The 19,032-nt window shown below is 38.7% G+C and overlaps 2 protein-coding genes across 6 annotated transcripts in view; one reads left to right on the top strand and one right to left on the bottom strand.

Annotated features, from left to right (window-relative positions):
- The first annotated feature begins 5,467 nt into the window (after positions 1–5,467).
- On the top strand, positions 5,468–11,091 carry fzd4 (frizzled class receptor 4). The gene is made up of 2 exons (XM_051861845.1): positions 5,468–6,007; positions 7,722–11,091. The coding sequence occupies exons 1-2, from the start codon at positions 5,771–5,773 to the stop codon at positions 9,054–9,056; spliced, it is 1,572 nt and encodes a 523-aa protein (XP_051717805.1). The 5' UTR covers positions 5,468–5,770; the 3' UTR covers positions 9,057–11,091.
- A 3,186-nt stretch (positions 11,092–14,277) lies between these two features.
- LOC127495196 (T-lymphocyte activation antigen CD80) overlaps positions 14,278–19,032 on the bottom strand; it is a 28,949-nt gene continuing 24,194 nt past the window's right edge. For 4 of the 5 annotated variants that reach the window (XM_051861887.1, XM_051861891.1, XM_051861890.1 and 1 more), the window contains 4 exons: positions 17,449–17,733; positions 16,586–16,711; positions 16,443–16,476; positions 14,278–15,360 (listed from right to left, as the gene is read on the bottom strand). In XM_051861887.1, coding sequence (XP_051717847.1) covers positions 15,330–15,360; positions 16,443–16,476; positions 16,586–16,711; positions 17,449–17,733 — 476 coding nt within the window. In that variant the 3' untranslated portion in view covers positions 14,278–15,329. The remainder of the gene's footprint in view (positions 15,361–16,442; positions 16,477–16,585; positions 16,712–17,448; positions 17,734–19,032) is intronic. The other variant, XM_051861888.1, reaches the window with a different exon arrangement.

Below are 19,032 nucleotides of genomic sequence, written 5' to 3'. Positions count from 1 at the left end.
AAGAGCTTTTAGTGCTAAAAGGGCAGCTTGACTGTAGTTCAGCTACTTTAAATGATGAGTAGTTTGTTGCTTGGCAAACGTCAGCTTCACACACACAGACCACACAAACCACGCTACTAGCCAAAATCAAAGCAGCAGCAGAGTTTCAAACATACAGGAACATTCCACTAATGTCTAAGAAAAAACTGCATCTGTATGAGGAGAGAGAGCGAGAGAGATGTTGTGGTTTTGTTGCTCTGAGACGCATGAACCCACAAGCAGCCCGGCAGCCTTCCCAGAAAACAACTATATTTCTGACAAGCACTCTAATGCAACCACAACACACACACACACACACACACACACTGGAAACTGATGGGTCTAAAGATATCTGGGTTGAGGGGGGTTAACTCTCCAACGAGCTCAGATTTATGATGTGTTTGAGGAGACATTCGTCAAACAGCTACTGACACACACTTAAACTGGCTTGTTTAATTGGTTGATTTGAACAAAATAACTGATTTGATTTGCTGACTGCTTGTCTAATTGATTTGATTAGTTGCAATAACTGAGGATTTTTCCATCTTACTGAATCAGAAATAAGATTTCATATCCATATTGTACATCATGAACAACAATGACACAATATCTATTTTTATTTCTCCTACACTCTTCAAAATAAAAGTTCTTTTTTGGAATCGATGGTTCCATGAAGAACCTTAAACATCCATAGAACCTTTTCATTCCACAAAAGGTTCTTTATACACTCTAAAAAATAATTTGTTGGCTGAAAAAAAAAAAATTAACTCAACAGTTTGCATACATTTTTTTGAGTAACGACAACTTTGAGTGAATTTATGTTCAACCAACAAGCTACATTTAGTTAGAGGAACTTAATAATTTGTAGCATAAACACAAGTTTTTAAGTTTCAAGCAAATTAAGTTGCTCCAACAACCAGAGTTGTAGCCCTGGAACCAATTAATCTTATCTAACAAAAAAAAAAAGGTTCTTCTATGAAAAACGTTTATTTTTAAGAGTGTAAAAAATTTAACGAGTAAAATGTGCTTTAGAACTACAAAATATGCGCATTAAGTGAGTAATGAAAGAGCATCTTCTGAGTAATAAGTTATTTTTAGCTATAATTCAACAGTCTGCACCATCAGTACCCTTATTTAAACAACAAAGTGTTTAAAGTAAATAAGCTTCAGAGTTTCTATCCATGACAAGCTCAGAGAAAGTGTTGCCAGGCCCTGTCGTCGCCATGGTTAAGCTTCTCGGACACCCTGCTAATTAAACAGAAAGTTTTACACTGCTACAGCTGGTACACACACTGCTGCTTCTGACACACACACATATTTCATTAGACACAGTTGTTTTTTATCTTGTTGATTCAAACGTTCCTTCTGTTTGAACTTGGATTGCGTCCACGGCAGCTGCTCAACGCGTTTTACTTACCTGAATGAGGACACACCACAGACAAGTGTTTCTTAAAGGGATAGTTCACCCGAAAATCAAACATTTAGTCATCATTTGCTCACCCTGGTGTTCTTTCTTTTATTCGCATATTCCAAGTGTTCTGGGGGTTTATGATAGGGTTTGGTGAAAAACAAACCGAAATTTAATGTATTATTTAACAAAATTCTTGACCTTGTCCGTTGGTCTTCTGTGCACGAATGAGTGTCCGTGAGACTTTATTAGCACCGCAGTTCACTCTGACTCGCCCAGAAAGCACACAAGTTGTCTGAGAAATCAAGATTAATAAAAACGTGACATGAATACAACCCATGTACCTTCATCTCTGAGGTAAATATATCCGTTGTGTTTGTTGTAACAAAAAGTTATCATGTTTACAGCTGCCATCAGACAAATTGAGTTCTGGTCTGGTGATATATGACTAAGTAAAGAAAGTACACAGATAATTTTTTGGGATTTCTAGGCATTGTATTTCATGTCACGTTTTTAGGGGTTCGAGGCGTAGCGCTGAAACCCTATTGTAATTGTTAAAATTTCCAAGGATCAGCATTCTCCCCTAAAAGTGATCGGGCAGACCAAACCATAAGACTTGAGACCGATTCACGATCCCTAAGGGGCGCCAAAACATTCGAAGGGGGCCGAGCCACTTTTACTAAAATGGCTATAACTCGTGAACGGAATGAGATATTTTCACCAAACTCAGTACACCTTTGTAAGAGCTCATTCTGTGGTAGCGTGAAAAAGGACATGGCGACTGGCCACTTGGTGGCACTATAACAGGAAAAAAAACTACTTTATCGTTAGTCCAATCAACTTGAAAATTGGCATGCAGTGTCTTTGTACAATGTGCCATGACTGTCTTTGAGGACATTGATGTATCTCAAAAAACATGTCCAAAATCGGCCACTGAACTTTGAGCAGCTATCACACAAGGTTAACGGAGGCCGATCGGAACGAAACTCGCGGGGCCTGTTTGACTCACGGCCCTAGAGGCTTGTGAGAAATTCGAAGAAATCGGCCACCAGAGGCGCCTTTGCGTTTTCCACGTGCGTAAAGGATCGTGTATCGTGTTCATTTTTCGCGCATGCCCATGGCATTCGCACCACATGGTAGAACTCCTCATTCTACCAGAAAGACTCGGGAGGCAAGGTAACGAAACAAAGATATTTCTTACCAATCAGCGAGCAAAATATTGTAAGATAAAGTTCTTTGCCATAGGCCCCATCCGTAGCTCACATCCTGAGGGTTGCAGACTTTGCATTTCCTGCCTGAAGATGAAGGCAAGGGCGTAGCCGACCCCCGGGAGGTATGGACAGGGACCATCCTGGTGGTGGTGGCGAGGATGGAGGTGAAGGTTGGCGTCAGCATCTGCGAACTCAGACATGTGTAAGTACCGATTTTATATACTCCAAGTGTTAGATAACGATTGGTTAGATCTGTGACATAAGTGACATAACATTTGAGTCTTCCCGGCAGAACTTACGCTAGAGCTTTATTTCTACCAGAAAGACTCGGGAGGCAAGATAACGAAACAAAGATATTTCTTACCAATCAGCGAGCAAAATATTGTAAGATAAAGTTCTTTGGCATAGGCCCCATCCGTAGCTCACATCCTGAGGGTTGCAGACTTTGCATTTCCTGCCTGAAGATGAAGGCAGGGGCGTTGCCGACCCCCAAAAACTGTGAGAGCGAATACATACCCACCAGTGGTGAATCTTGTGGTTCCTGAAACAGAAATGAAAAATTATTTAAACATGAAAAGAGGAAGAGAAAGACCAAGAGAGGGAGATAACAAGCAACATAGAGCCAAAGGCCACGTTAGGCCACAACACAATAAGGCCACATAGACACGATAACCTGACAGCAACATAAAGACAGAGCCACGTTAGGCCACATATAGACAAGGGAGAAACCCAAGAAAAACCTTTAGAACCGCCACTGTCCCCCGAATCGTTCGTTAAATATTGGAGATTATTTCAAAAACCAACTTTGGCGAACTAGTCCTAGGCTTTTGGCTCAACCTCTATAACTGTTAAAAAGCTTTATAAACCACAAATTTCCTATGGTAAATCACTTGTATTGGCTGTAAATGATAATCTATGATCGAGACGGTTACAGGCTTGCTAATTAAAACATTATACCTTTTTACGCACGTGCTTAAACTTGTGTGCGTTTTCTCGGGGCGACACGGAGTGAACTGTGGTGCTAATTATAATCCTAAATTAATAATTACACACTACTTAATTCTAAATGTTTTTTCTGATGCGAGACGTTTATTTTGAAAGACGTGCGTGAAAGCTGTTGGCACTTCTGTCAGACGCAGCTCAAGTAAAGAGTGCCTGAGAAAAACGTCACGTTATCCCCTGTCAGACGAGATACTGTCAGGCTGTATGTCACAGTCATTATTCAAACGTTATTTTCTTAACTTGCTTGGAAATAAAAAGTCTTTCACCTCAGAAAAGCGAACTTTCCTTTCCTTTCAGACGTAGCGCAAATGCGGAGGCGCGCGCTGTATATCATCTCACTATATATAAAAAGCAAAAGAAATAACGAGCACGCAACGTTGCCGATTAGTAGTCATGAAATTACCAAAAAGTACCAATAAATTACGTAACTAGTACTTCGTGTGTCATCTCTGGAGGATTATTCATTTAATTCTATTCATCAGGAGCAGTTTGTTTCTAATTTAAAAGCTAATCATTGCCAATTACTGTTGCTGTTGTGTAATTAATAAACCCCGCTTGATATTAATACAATTATCCATTTAATTGACACTTTTTCCATTTAAATAGCATTTTAAACATGTTTTTGGAAGCGCATCATTAACTCCTAATGACTCTGAATTAGTGTTTCACACATCCAGCAACTCTCATTTAAAGTCATCATGGCCTCACTAAAGTCATTACTCAACGACACTAATGTCTCTGAGTAGACTATTGTGTTGCACACCCTGCATACTGTGCATCGTGTTTGTCATTCTACAATGATCTTGATCACCGAGAATATTCACGGACAATCAGACTGAAGGCTGCTGGGATTGTTGCAGCACAATCTATCGGCTCATTACCATTTTAATAGCTGCTCCACGGATACCAGCCTGCTTGTCTCCTCTTTCCCAGTTTGTCGTTTAAAAACTGCTAATTACTGCTGACCTCCGGCCGTCGGGGTCACGGGAGGGGGTTGGGAGCAGGCCGGGTGTCGGGCAGGGGGTTTTATTCTGATAGTTAGTGACCACTGAGGCGAAACGGAGGGAGGAGACGCATCAATCTAACGCTTGTAATCTGGGTTCAGACCCCAAATCTCTGTCCAAAAGAGAAGTTTCTTCACACGGATCACTTTAATCAGTTTGGATCCCTGCTGCACACAACTCAATAACTATCTTTAATAAGATAACGAAAATACCTGGGGCCAGTTGCATAAACTTAGCCACTAAGATTTTGACTTAGTTTGACCAACTAGCAGTTAGACGAGATGTAATCAATCTTACTTTTCCAATTTTACCTTTTTATGTAACTGACTTTAAAAAGTTAGGACCAGTCCTGAAGGAAAAACCATCAGAGCAAAAAAGCAAAGCAACTTTTTATCTACAGGATGGATTATAATTAAGATACCATTGAGTAAAACTTACTTTGAATAACATTATTAACATTATAATGATATATTACACTTAGTAAATGTACATTTAAACATTTATAAATAGCATAAAAACTTTTTTTATTAATATTTTGTATGTACGTGAGCTAGTGCTGGGCATTATATCAGATTTGTAAATGATTTAAAAGTTTAAATTTGACAAAGAAGAAATTCAAATTATTGCTGATTACCACAGCAATGAACTAAAACAACAAAAAATAAAATAAGGTATGTACTTTAAGTGATACAGATGAAGAAATAATCTCTGTTTTATTGTGTGATGTTATTGTGGACACTTTACGCCCCGCCCACATTCTCGAGCTGACGCTCTGATTGGCTGACGCGGGTCCTAGGGCAGCTGTCCCGTCTCCGTCTAGACCTCAACCGGGTAGAACCCGCGCGACTGCGCCACGGACACACCGGAGCACGCAGAAGCCCGATAAGGATTGTAACTTGCAGACAGGAGTGTAAGGAAGCTCGTGAGGTTTATTCCGGAACTGGACTAACGGGACACGGTGTCGTTTCACACTTTAACGGACTCGCGCGCTCCCTCCCCTCTGCTCTGGCACGAGACTGTGAGAAAGTTTTGGCCAGGCGCGTCTGAACTCCGGTGAGCTCGTGCTGGAATTCCGCGCTCCCGTGATTCGCAGGGATTTTATCAGCAGGATTGTCGATATCGTCATCATGGCTCGGTTCGGGTTCGGGCTCGCGCTGCTGGCGCTCGTTTTGGGGCTCGCGCACGCGTTCGGGGACGAGGAGGAGATGACCTGCGACCCGATTCGCATCTCCATGTGTCAGGATTTGGGATACAATGTGACCAAGATGCCGAACTTGGTTGGAAACGTGCTGCAGTCCGACGCCGAGCTCCAACTGACCACATTTACACCGTTAATACAGTACGGCTGCTCGAGCCAGCTGAAGGTGAGAGCTTACAACACACACATATTCAGACTGTAACCAGAACCTACACACACACACACACACACATATGCACTCACACATATACACACGCACACACTATAGACTGTAGTCAATTTCCAAATCTTGCCATGGTATGAAAGCAACAGCATAATACAATCAGTAGCAACAACAACAATAATTAAAATTATATAATTATACTAATAAAAAAATAAAAAACGATCATGAATGATACAATTTTATTCTTATTATTGTTATTAAGGAAAGATTAAAATAACGTTTATTAATAATTTATTATTAATAATAATAATTATAATGACGTATAAAATAATTATTATACATTTAAAAATATTATTATTATTAACCATATTGTTGTTATTATGAATCAAATTGTGACAGAGGAAAGATTCAAATTATAACTATTTATAATAATAATAATTATATAATAATAAACGTATTATAAATTATTATTTTACAATAATTATAAAAAGTAATATTCTTATCTTATTGCTATTAATCATATTAAAGCATATATAGAAGATTCAAATAACAATTTACAATATTTAATTATATATATATATATATATTAGTATTATATTAAGATTATAATTATATTAAATAAATAATAATAATTATTATTATCAACGTGCTAGTGATGTTTACAAACAATACTGTAAAACAATCATGCCAAAGTAATTATCAATTGGAATTTTACCCAGAATTTGCACATGCACACACACACACACACACACACACACACACACACACACACACACACCAAGACCTTAGCCAGGATCTACACACACACACACACACACACACACACACACACACACACACACTCACTCACTCACTCACTCACTCACTCACTCACTCACTCACTCACTCACTCACACACACACACACACCCACACCAAGACTGTAGCCTGGATCTACACGCACACACACCAAGACCATAGCCAGGATCCACACACACACACACACACAATCACAGACTGTAATCTACACATAGTGTGTTTGTCTCATTATACTTGTGACGACCAAATTCCTAGAATTGTCCTCATGAATGCCGTAAAACTCTTAAAACGGACTTATGCTGCTATACATTAGTAAAAGGTGTTCATAAACTGGCCAAATAATCTCTTAACATAATTATAAATTTACTAGGAGCTTTCTGTAAGTGTGTAAATGTATAAATATCTTAATAAGTGTAACTCTAACTTGATTAATTTGAGGACAGTATGAAGTCTACAGGATGTCCTCATAAGTGTGTGTGTGTTTGTGTGTGTGAGCGTTGAAGACAGAGGCAGTTGTTGTTTTATTGATTCAGCGCAGAGAGAAAACCTCCCACTCGGATTCCCGTGTTTTTGCTGGAGAATCTCGTGATTAAAGCTGCTTTAGATGCTACCCGGTTATCACAAACATCTTAAAGCGAGCACACTTCTGTTTTTGGATATAAAAACTGCCATATTGATGCAAAAACATGGGGTTTTTTTAGTCCACAATTGCTGATTTCTTGAAGTGTGTGTGACCACAGTGAAAGTCCGTAGAATTTCCCAACTCATGCACACACCAGGGAAACCTGTAATATAAAAAAAACACATTTCCCACCAGAAATATTTGCATCATAGACATGTCAGGTTCTCTGAAAATGTGCAAAACTGCTTTCCTGATTTCCCAAACATCTAATTCTTTCCCCGGCTTCGCTTTCTTTCAGTTCTTCTTGTGCTCCGTCTACGTTCCCATGTGCACTGAGAAGGTTCCCATTCCGATCGGCCCGTGCGGCAGCATGTGCTTGTCCGTAAAGAGGAAGTGTCTTCCAGTCCTGCAGGAGTTTGGCTTTGTGTGGCCGGAGCTCCTGAACTGCAGCCTTTTCCCGCCTACGAACGATCAGAACCACATGTGCATGGAGGGTCCGGGAGACGAAGACCCGCTGTTCCACGCCGTCCGCCCTGTGCCGCCGCAGGAGGAGGAGTGTTTGGCGCTGGGTGCCGGCGTTGAGCAGTACGCCTGGGTGAAGCGCAGCGGAAGCTGCTCGCTGCAGTGTGGATACGACTCGGGATTGTATCGGCGGCAGGCCAAAGTCTTTACGGACGTGTGGATGGCGGTGTGGGCGGTTCTCTGCTTCATCTCCACCACGTTCACCGTGCTGACATTCTTGGTCGACTCCTCGCGGTTCTCCTACCCGGAGCGGCCCATTATTTTCCTCAGCATGTGCTGCAACATTTACAGCGTGGCTTTCATCGTACGGCTGACCGTCGGACGCGAGCGCATCTCCTGCGACCTGGAAGAGGCGGCCGTGCCTGTTCTAGTGCAAGAGGGGCTGAAGAACACGGGTTGCGCTATTGTCTTCCTCCTCACGTATTTCTTCGGCATGGCCAGCTCAATCTGGTGGGTGATCCTGACACTCACTTGGTTCCTGGCGGCTGGGCTGAAGTGGGGTCACGAGGCCATCGAAATGCACAGTTCGTACTTCCACATCGCGGCTTGGGCCATTCCCGCCGTCAAGACCATTGTAATCCTCATCATGCGGCTGGTGGACGCCGACGACCTCGCCGGCATGTGCTACGTGGGCAACCAGAACTTGGATGCGCTCACCGGGTTCGTGGTGGCGCCGCTTTTCACGTACCTAGTGATCGGGACGCTGTTCATCGCCGCCGGGTTGGTGGCGCTGTTTAAGATCCGCTCCAATTTGCAAAAGGACGGGACGAAGACGGACAAGCTGGAGCGGCTGATGGTGAAAATTGGCGTGTTTTCCGTGCTCTACACGGTGCCGGCCACTTGCGTCATTGCGTGCTACTTCTATGAAATTTCCAATTGGACTGACTTTCGTCAGTCAGCACGGGATTCGTACATGGCGGCGGAGATGTTGCGGATCTTTATGTCTCTCCTGGTGGGAATCACATCGGGAATGTGGGTCTGGTCCGCCAAAACTCTTCACACGTGGCAGCGATGTTCCCACCGACTCGTGCACACTGGGCGAAACAATCGCGTCAAACGGACCGCCAACGGCTGGGTCAAACCGGGCAAAGGCAACGAGACCGTTGTGTGACCTGCACCCACGGTTCCTCTCATCATGTAGCACTATCGTTCGTTCACTTTACGCGAAATGTTCTTAAGATGATCTTACACTGGACGGTCCTGGTGCAGCAGTTTTTCCGTGTAAATATGCACTACGCCTAACGTCAAACTCTCACTGAAGTGCCTTTGTGGACGAACTAGTCAACCTGACCTGGTGCTGGATTCTGGGAAACTTTGCTCCTCAGTGCCGTTTACCTCGCAACGTGTCGCAGCTGCCTGGTCCGTTTCTCCTGTGACAGAACGCTTACGAAACCTGTTAATGCTGCACACCAAAAAATTATATTCTTCCTCAGTATTTTTGTCTTGTTTTCCAGTACAAATATTTACTTGAGGAGGAAAATTACTTAAAGGGATAGTTCACCCAAAAATGAAAATTACCCTATGATTTACTCACCCTCAAGTCATCCTAGGTGTATATGACTATCTTCTTTCAGACGAACACAATCGGAGATATATTTAAAAATATCCTGGCTCTTTCAAGCTTTATAATGGGAGTGAATGGGGGGGGCGAGATTTTGAAGCCCCAAAAAATGCGTCCATCCATCATAAAAATAATTCATACGGCTCCAGGGTGTTAATAAAGGCCTTCTGAAGCGAAGCGATGTGGTTTTGTAAGAAAAATATCCATATTTAAAACTTTATTAACTATAATTAGCTTCCGGCAGATAGCCGTACGCATCGATTTGCAGCGGATGAGTGACCTCTGACCCGACGCATGATGAAATGACGAATGCTGAAGCTCAGAGGATAGAGAAATTGTTGGAGGATTTTGATAGAAGAGAAGAGGAGCTTGAGTTTGTTGCACAGCCCTATTTGTTTGAACCGCGAGAGGCGTCTAAGCTTAAGATATTCCTAAAACCCATCTCCTTTATTAACCTCCTGGAGCCGTATGGATTATTTTTATGATCGATGGATGCATTTTTTGGGGCTTCAAAATCTCGCCCCCTATTCACTCCCATTATAAAGCTTGGAAGAGCCAGGATATTTTTAAATATATCTCTGATTGTGTTTGTCTGAAAACAGGATGGCTTGAGGGTGAGTAAATCATAGATAATTTTAATTTCTGCGTGAATTATCCCTTTAAGAAGTCTTTCTGAAAAGATGTATTTTTATTTTTGCTTAAAACATGGGAAGTGAAAAATCAACTTATTTAAAAGAGGAAACAAACATTCTGATCTTGCTGGCAGATATTTTTTTTCTTGTTTTAAGCATAAACTCAGCTAATTTTGATACATTTTTCAGTATACAAGACAAGTCATTTTGGTTCTCAAATAAATGCATCTTGATTTAAGACAAAACGAGACAAAAATACTGAGTAAGAAAATTATTTTTGTGGCATGCTTTCAAGTTGTGTTGGATATGCAGTTTTGTTGTGAAAGTCGGTGTGCAATGGCATGTCCGACAGAAGTATGTGTGGAGGTTGCTTACTAACTTTAACTGTTGAAGCCGCTGCCATTTTGCTGTTTAAAATTACATTTTACATCTTGCACAACGATCAAACAAGTTTCCAAGCTGGTGTAAACAGTTTTTACAGATCAGAAACTCTTATTTCAACAAAACGTGAACGCTTTATAAATTATTGCTCAGAGATTTCTACAGTCGAACTTCAAGATTTAGTTACTGTCTATTTTTGATATGACAAAGCTATGATGGGACTTATGTTATTTGCGCTGTCAGACACACATTCACTCTGAATATATGACACGTGACAATCACTGACCGTGCCGTACGGGGCTCCCGTAGGGTCGATGAATGTATTGACCGATGATAAACTCACAAACATTTTAAAAGTGCCTCAGAAACTCACATGCAGGTGGTACAGTCCTGGATTTCATGAAGGACTTCTGGATCGATTTGTACATAAACTGATGTTTGTAGTTGTAATATGTGTTATTTTTGTGTTATGAAATGCTAATTTATCTTTGTAAAAACTAAGAAACTGAACAAAAATGAATTTATTTAAGAATGCTTTTGTATCAAATGAAAAATTAAACTTTGAAAATAAATTTCTGAGTCCATGTGCATCTTTTGTTTAGTTTTCTAGACGTTCAGTTCAGTCTCTCTGTAGGTTTACATCTTCAGACGCCTTGTGACCCTAGTAAATCTGTATTATGTGGCCAGGAATTAAAGGATTGTTTTGGGCATTAGGTAGCAAATCTTTCTCCACAGAATTAGAGGCTTGACTCGTTTTTAGATCACTTTAAAATTCCTCCACCCAGAAATGATTTGGACAAAAATTTGTCCTCCAGTCCAACCCCTCCCCTCAGGGTCACCACACCTGGCCCGGCTCAGGGTTTCTTGTAAGATGCAATGCCAGGTGGTTTTAATGCTTTCACGGGTAGTTAGTCTCAAAATGCTTTAATATTTTGAGTAACCCACAATGATTGAGCAGTAAAAACTAAACATATATACACATTATCAATATTGGCATTTATATGACCACATTTCATGGCCCATAACCCAAAATAGTTGGGTAAATCGTTAGAATAAATACATGTTTTATTTAATTGTTGTGGATTAAAATCTTTCACTTAATGCTTAAAATCAAATCAGCCAATTTCTAATATGATGCTGCTCCCTACTGGTTATTTGAAGCACTACAGATGAAGCTGTTACAGGATAACAGACAAACTATTAGATTTCTGTTGCATCCTATTAAAAATCATCCGATTTGTTTTTTTTTTTTTAATTGATCTAATTTTTTATAATAAAAAGCAATAAAGTAACATTTTAAGACATTAACAGTTAGTTGTGGAGATGGTTGTCTCATCCTCGGATGCATAACTTCCAGGAAATATGCTTCAACAATAGTAAATACTACTTAAAGTCAACTTAAAGTGGCATTTGCAACCCATTTGCTTTCATAATGTGAAGAACTTGATTGTATCCATCAGAGCAGAGATCCCCAAACTGGCCCGTGATGACCTTTGATTTGGCCGGCATGTCCACTTTCACAAGTAATTGGAAAACACAGGGGGAAAAACATGCCATTGAACCATACAGTATCTTCATTTCTAATTTTTAAAAACGTGTTTTTAACATTGAATTTAATTAAAGAGGCCGTATTATGCCTTTTTCAAAGTCTTGATGTTGTTTTTGTCTCTACTAGAACAGGTTTTCATGCTTGAATGTTCAAAAACATTATTTTTTCCCATATTCTCCATTGTTGCAGCTCCTCTCTTCCCAGTCTGTCAGTAACGCTCTGTTTAGTTCCTGTCTCTATGAAGCCCCGCCTTCTGAAATTATTTAAATGAGGAATATTGTCGAGTTTCTACTTACAGAAAGCACTTGGACATGTTCTGGAGCTCAAGAACAGGCAAACTAGCGTCAACTCAACTAAAGCAGTCTGCCATGATGGAATTCTGCTGTTAATTAAACCTGAACTCCCCCTATTAGTTAAAACTAACAATACACACCTGAACTTAAAGGGTTAGTTCACCCAAAAATGAAAAAAAATGTAATTTATTACTCACCCTCATGCCGTTCCACACCTGTAAGACCTTAGTTCATCTTCGGAACACAAATTAAGATATTTTTGTTGAAATCCGATGGCTCAGTGAGGCCTGCATAGCCAGCAATGACATTTCCTCTCTCAAGATTCATTAATGTACTAAAAACATATTTAAATCAGTTCATGTGAGTACAGTGGTTCAATATTAATATTATAAAGCGACCAGAATATTTTTGGTGCGCCAAAAAAACTTAATAACGACTTATATAGTGATGGCCGATTTCAAAACACTGCTTCATGAAGCTTCAGAGCGTTATGAATCAGCGTGTTGAATCATTATTCGGATTGTGAGTCAAACCGCCAAACTGCTGAAATCACGTGACTTTGGCGCTCTGAACCGCTGATTCATAACGCTCCGAAGCTAAATGAAGCAGTGTTTTGAAATCGGCCATCACTAAGTCGTTATTTTGTTTTGTTTTTTGGCACACCAAAAATATTCTGGTCGCTTTATAATATTAATATTGAACCACTGTACTCACATGATTTAAATACGTTTTTAGTACATTAATGGATCTTGAGAGAGGAAATGTCATTGCTGGCTATGGAGGCCTCACTGAGCCATCGGATTTCAACAAAAATAACTTAATTTGTGTTCCGAAGATGAACGAAGGTCTTATGGGTGTGGAAGGGCATGAGGGTGAGTAATTAATGACATTATCATTTTTGGGTGAACTAACCCTTTAAACTATTCACGTTCAATTAAACTGACAGACAACCTTTTTAGAGACCTGTCTCATAAATTTTGTTTCTAAACGCTCAAATCATGACAAAAATCTGAAAAAAAAAAATTTCAGGCTGGACCAGCCAATGCACATGTGCAGTCATAAGCGCGCGTCTCAGAACACTGACTGACTATAATGGCAGCTTCAGTGACGTAATGACTTTAAGCCATTGGCTCTATAACGATATTTGCGTCCACACCAACTAACGATAACTGTTTATTCTAAGCTTGCGGGTCATTTAACATGTTTTAGGTGTTCTTGTTGCATTTACACGGCTTTAACCAACAGATGTCCTCAGCATGCTATGTTTCGAATTAATCTAGCTAGTGTAATGATCTAATCTAACAGTGAATTTGGCTGATGTAGTCGATACAGTGGAATAAAAACAACAAAGTCTTTTTCACTGCAGCTTCAAAGGAAGTAAGACAAAACTAGCGCTGGATACCTGAGGTAATTTTTTTTGTTGTTTGCTAGCCTGGCATAATTATCTCATCTCCGTTAATACTTCTCACCATTTATTTCGACGGTATGACCGATTATTTTCCATATATCCGTTTTCTTTAAAGTGTCCTTGAAAAGGGGGATGCACTTGTCAGACATTGTGGATTTTTCTGGACCTCGGCGATTAACTTTTCCGCAATGTCGTCTGCCATTTTAAATGCGCGAGCTCTTAAATTCGTATGGATTCTTCTGATTGGCTGTCAGTGTTTTACCGTTCAACAGCTGAAAAAAAATCGTTCTCGTTTCTCTGTATCGTTATCGTTGTGGTGTGGACTGCTATTCTTTTATATTTAGAACGATTTTTAGATCGTAGTTATCGTTCTTGGTGTGAACGGGCCTTTTCCGCCATTTTGTGCGATACACTTTCTTTCATTCATATGAGTGCGCCGTCTTTGATAATCCTGAATTATGAATATGCGATGCTAATAATTAAATCAGAGTCAGTGAACATCAACAAATATAAGTGATTTTTTTTAATTTCATCTTGTATTAAGAAATACACAGAATAATTTAATTATAAATTACAGAATAAACAGTAAAAAAGTCTTTTTCAAGCAGTCAGAAAGCAAAGTGCATTAGACATTTCCATAAGAAACAGAATTTATTTTAATAGAAAATTAAATAGCCCATCACGTTACTCTCACCCTGAGAACAGTTTCACCATAAAAAAAATATTATTGAACGCTGCATAAATATCAGTAAGTGTCTGTGAGGTGGTGTAGAAAAGTATATTAGTCAGTTCCATACACATGAACAGACTGATGCGCACATCACATTTTACTGTAATGTGACAGTAAACATCAAATCTCTGGGGAACGGCCAGCATAATCATGTAACAGTTGCAGTATTTGATTTCTATGAGTTATGTTTCTTGAGCTCATCTCTGAGAACTGGCTTTAAAAAATAAAGCTTCAATGAATCAGCTTCTAAAAGCAAATTAAATGTCCCTTTAGAATGAACAGTGTAAAGACCATTTCAATAACATTCTTAAATGAACATAAACAACAGTCATCACAACTGTCTTGGTTATTTTACCAACCATATAACTGGCCCAAATCAGACTATTTACTTCAGTTCAGCCTTTAAAATATCTGAACTTTATAATTCCCATTCCTTGGAATAAAGTGGCACGGTTTGAAATACTATAAGATGTAAATACAGGACATATTGGAGTATATAGAGCAATTTTCTACTTTTCTTGAAGAGTTTGAATTTTTTAATAAGCACCGTTATGAATCACTCTTTTCGTGCTGAAACGTCTCTGTGATAAAAACAAACCCACTGCAGCTTCAGGATGTTGAGGAAACAATGTGCTTTTCCTAATGAATGACTGGGTAAACGCTTGTTCAAATGTGCCAGGACGACCTGCTGGCAAATTCAGCAGTAAAGCCACTTTAAAGACACAACGTTCAGCTGGACAATCTGCCCTTGGTCCATCTGGGAGTTGAAGCACTTCCACAATGGCGGAAAATCTTGTCCCATCTCCTTAATGTTTAGTTGTCGTCACGTCTCAGACGCTCTTGAGCTGTAAATGGCAGTCGCTAGTTAGAAATACAGGAATTCCATTGGTTAATCTTGGCGTCAACAGAACATGACATCACTTGTGTCTGAAACAGTTCACCAAAAAAATCAACTGAAAATTATTTTTTTTTAAATTACTTTGAATTTCAAATTTGAATGTCCTCATGGCTATTTTCCATGCAAAAACAATATCAAGATTTTCAGGTTTCAATGGTTTTAGTGAACTATAATTAACCCTAGTATGGATGATTTCTGTGCTCGTCTAGAACATGTTCATTGAAATTGCATTAAAAACAGTGACTAATACATTTGCTAGATTTTACGGAAGAGGATTAGGGCCAAGCAATAACAAAAAAATAAAACCATCTCGGAATTAAAGTCATTATAATGCGAGATTAAACTTGCAGTTTTGTAGAGAAAAAAAGTGGAAATACAACTCATAAATTTCAAGGACAAAAATGTTGAAATAAAATGTTGAGAATAAACATTAAATTTTGAGATTAAAGTCGTGTTGAGAATAAACTCATTAAATTTTAAGAATAAAGTCAAAATAAAATGTTAGGAATAAACACGCAAGCTAAAGATAGTATTACTTTGTTTTTTAAAAGAAAAACTAAAATAAAGCTTGACTAAGGCTACGTCCACACGAAAACGCAAAGACGGCGTTTTCAGATTTATCCACTCTGGGACCCGGTTTCAAAAAATAGCGGTTTCACCTTCCTATCCGATACAAAGTTTGTGCGTTTTCACAGAAACGTGTCTCCGTGTGGACGATCCAAGTGATCCAACTCTGTCATGTCCTCTATCAGTATGCAATGAACATGACAATGATTGAGTTTATTCTCAACATTTTATGTAGACTTTTTTCTCAAAATTTAACGTTATTTTCTCAAAACGACTTTATTCTCAAAATGTAATGAGTTTATTCTCAACGCTGTATTTCGACTTTTTTCCTCTAAAAACTGCGAGTTTTATCTTGCATTATAATGACTTTAATCTCGAGATGTTTTTATTTGTTTATTATTGCTTTATTAATCATTTTTGGCTGAATTACTAATACTAGGTAATTGGGTGATATAAAAACATAATTAAAGATACCTACTCTGATTGGGCGATAGCATACTCAGCTCTACCCCCTGTGGAAGAGAGAAATGATAAACATGTTCAGATGAAGATTTGAAGAGTCACTAATAGCTAATGTAGTTTGGTGTTTCCTGATAATTGAGTGTGTGTGTTCTTGCGTACCTGAGGAAGATGTTTGTTGTCTGTAGTAATGATTCATCAACACGAGGACAAGAATTAACAGTAGGACAAACACAAGCACGACGACAATAGCTATCATCACTTTGATTGAAAAAGGTTCTTTTTCACCTGAAAGAAGACAAAAAAAAACATTTGTTCTTTTGACTTTTTCCCTCGTGAAGAATTATTTGTGATGTACTTGTTAATGGGGTTTTCAAACTGGGGGCCACAAGAGGGTATTAGGGGCCCATGGAAAAGTTCAGGAAAAAAAAAATTAAAATAAATATATAACAAATAAAAAAAAAGTAAAATAAAATAAAAAGCATAAATTAGATTAAATAAATAATTACATTTGTTTAAAATCGGTAAAAAAATAAAACTTGGATACAAATAAATGAATCAATAAATACGTAAATAAATAATACATCTAACAGTACAGTACTATAGTTAATTGTTTTTTTATTAACCTTAAAATGTAAATATTTTCCAAATAATATTTTAAATTGGTATAGTGTATATTAATTACAATAAATTGGCTATAAAATATATACCTGCCTATATAGCATCCATGCCATGTAAAAGATTAAAAAGCTCTGGAAAAGTTGAACATTATTTATTCCACATTACTTATGTAGTGTAACATAATTAATATTCATGAGCTAAATGCCCTTACTACATTTTAGAGGACAAGATTTTCAGTGAACAACGATTTCGAATTCAGTCACAAAATTATTATATGACTTTTTTTGATGCTTTTTGGAGCCATGGCCACAATGAACTGTCATTGTATGCAAAACTGAAGATAAAAAATTCTTCTATGACAACAACTTTTGTGTGAGTTATTCTTTTACATCCAACAGACTTACATATGGAGAAAGCGGGGGAAACGGCGCCTTCTACGGCACAGCTGACATTGGTTGGTTGGTCACAGTTGTACATGATGGTTTGGTTGATGGTCCATGTTTTGGAGTACGGATTTTCTGAACTCTCGTTGTGAATGACATTTATCAGACTAAGATTAAGCCCCGCCCACTTCACAGCACTCTGCGGGTAACCGCCCACCGACGAGCAGCTCAGCTGACAGCTCTTCCCAGCAGCGCCGTCGCCGTGTTTACTGCACTTTTTCTCCATTGTGGGAATGCTGTAATTGGCTTTAAAAAGGAGAGAACAGTGGAATAAGTGACATTTTAGAGATCCGGGCAGGTTCCCCCTTCAATGTTTCATTTCCCTAAAACGCACGTCAGTAAAAGCCTCCCATGAACCCTTAGTCAGCAGTGGTGAGTTTCCAATGAGAGTACGCACTCGCAACCCACAGACAGACATAAATACGCAAATAAACCAACAGACGCGCATACACGTAAACATGCATGAATAAATATATTGAAGTCAACTTTTGTAGATTCATCTCAAAATGTGGGAGCTTATCAGGGTTGTGCATCATTCAGAAAAGAATTGAGAATGGCTCTGTGTACCAAAGGGGGGTGCATAAAAACGGAAGAAAGTAAAACAAAATTAAAAGTGTAGTTTTTAATAATTATAATTTATATTTTAGTATGATGAATTTCCCATAAACATATTCTTATATAAAATATCTGGAGTATTTCCAGAAATAAACAATATTTACTAATTAGCCAGAATGCTCTAATTTCCTAAATAAATATATATATATATATATTTTTTTTATGTCGATATTATGTTTTTATATACACATATATGGTGGACATATATGGTGCTGTGTGGTAAAATTTAAAAGGTTAGCTCACCAAAAAATGAGAACACAAATTAAGATATTCTTGATGAAATCCGATGACTCAGTGAGGCCTCCATTGACAGCAAGATGATTAACACTTTCAGATGCCCAGAAAGCTACTAAAGACATTTTTAAAACAGTTCATGTGACTACAGTGGTTCAACCTTAATGTTATGAAGCGACGAGAATACTTTCTGTGCGCCAAAAAATTTAAATAATGACTTTATTCAACAATATCTAGTGATGGGCGATTTCAAACACTGCTTCATGAAGCTTCGAAGCTTTACGAATCTTTTGTTTTGAATCAGTGGTTCGGAGCGCCAAAGTCACATGATTTAAGTAAATGAGGCTTCGTTACATCATAAGTGTTTCAGAATTTCAATAGTTCACGTGACTTTGGCAGTTTGATATGCGCTCCGAACCACTGATTCGAAACAAAAGATTCGTAAAGCTTTGAAGCTTCATAAAGCAGTCGCCCATCACTAGATATTGTTGAAAAGTCGTTAATTTGTTTTGTTTTCGCGCACAAAAAGTATTGTCGACACTTCATAACATTAAGGTTGAACCACTGTAGTCACATGAACTGTTTTAAATATGTCTTTAGTAGCTTTCTGGGCATCTGAAAGTGTTAATTATCTTGCTGTCAATAGAGGCCTCACTGAGCCATCAGATTTCATCAAAAATATCTTAATTTGTGTTC

Source organism: Ctenopharyngodon idella, chromosome 15 (genome assembly GCF_019924925.1).
Source record: "Ctenopharyngodon idella isolate HZGC_01 chromosome 15, HZGC01, whole genome shotgun sequence".
NCBI classification, from domain to species: domain Eukaryota; kingdom Metazoa; phylum Chordata; class Actinopteri; order Cypriniformes; family Xenocyprididae; genus Ctenopharyngodon; species Ctenopharyngodon idella.
This window is presented reverse-complemented; position numbering and strand designations above follow the sequence as displayed.

What these genes read in the sequence shown, in the direction of transcription:
- fzd4 (XM_051861845.1), top strand. Translation starts at nt 5,771, where the DNA reads ATGGCTCGGTTCGGGTTCGGGCTCGCGCTGCTGGCGCTCGTTTTGGGG. An exon ending in GCTGCTCGAGCCAGCTGAAG is followed by an intron (nt 6,008 to 7,721) that starts GTGAGAGCTTAC and finishes GCTTTCTTTCAG; the next exon opens with TTCTTCTTGTGCTCCGTCTA.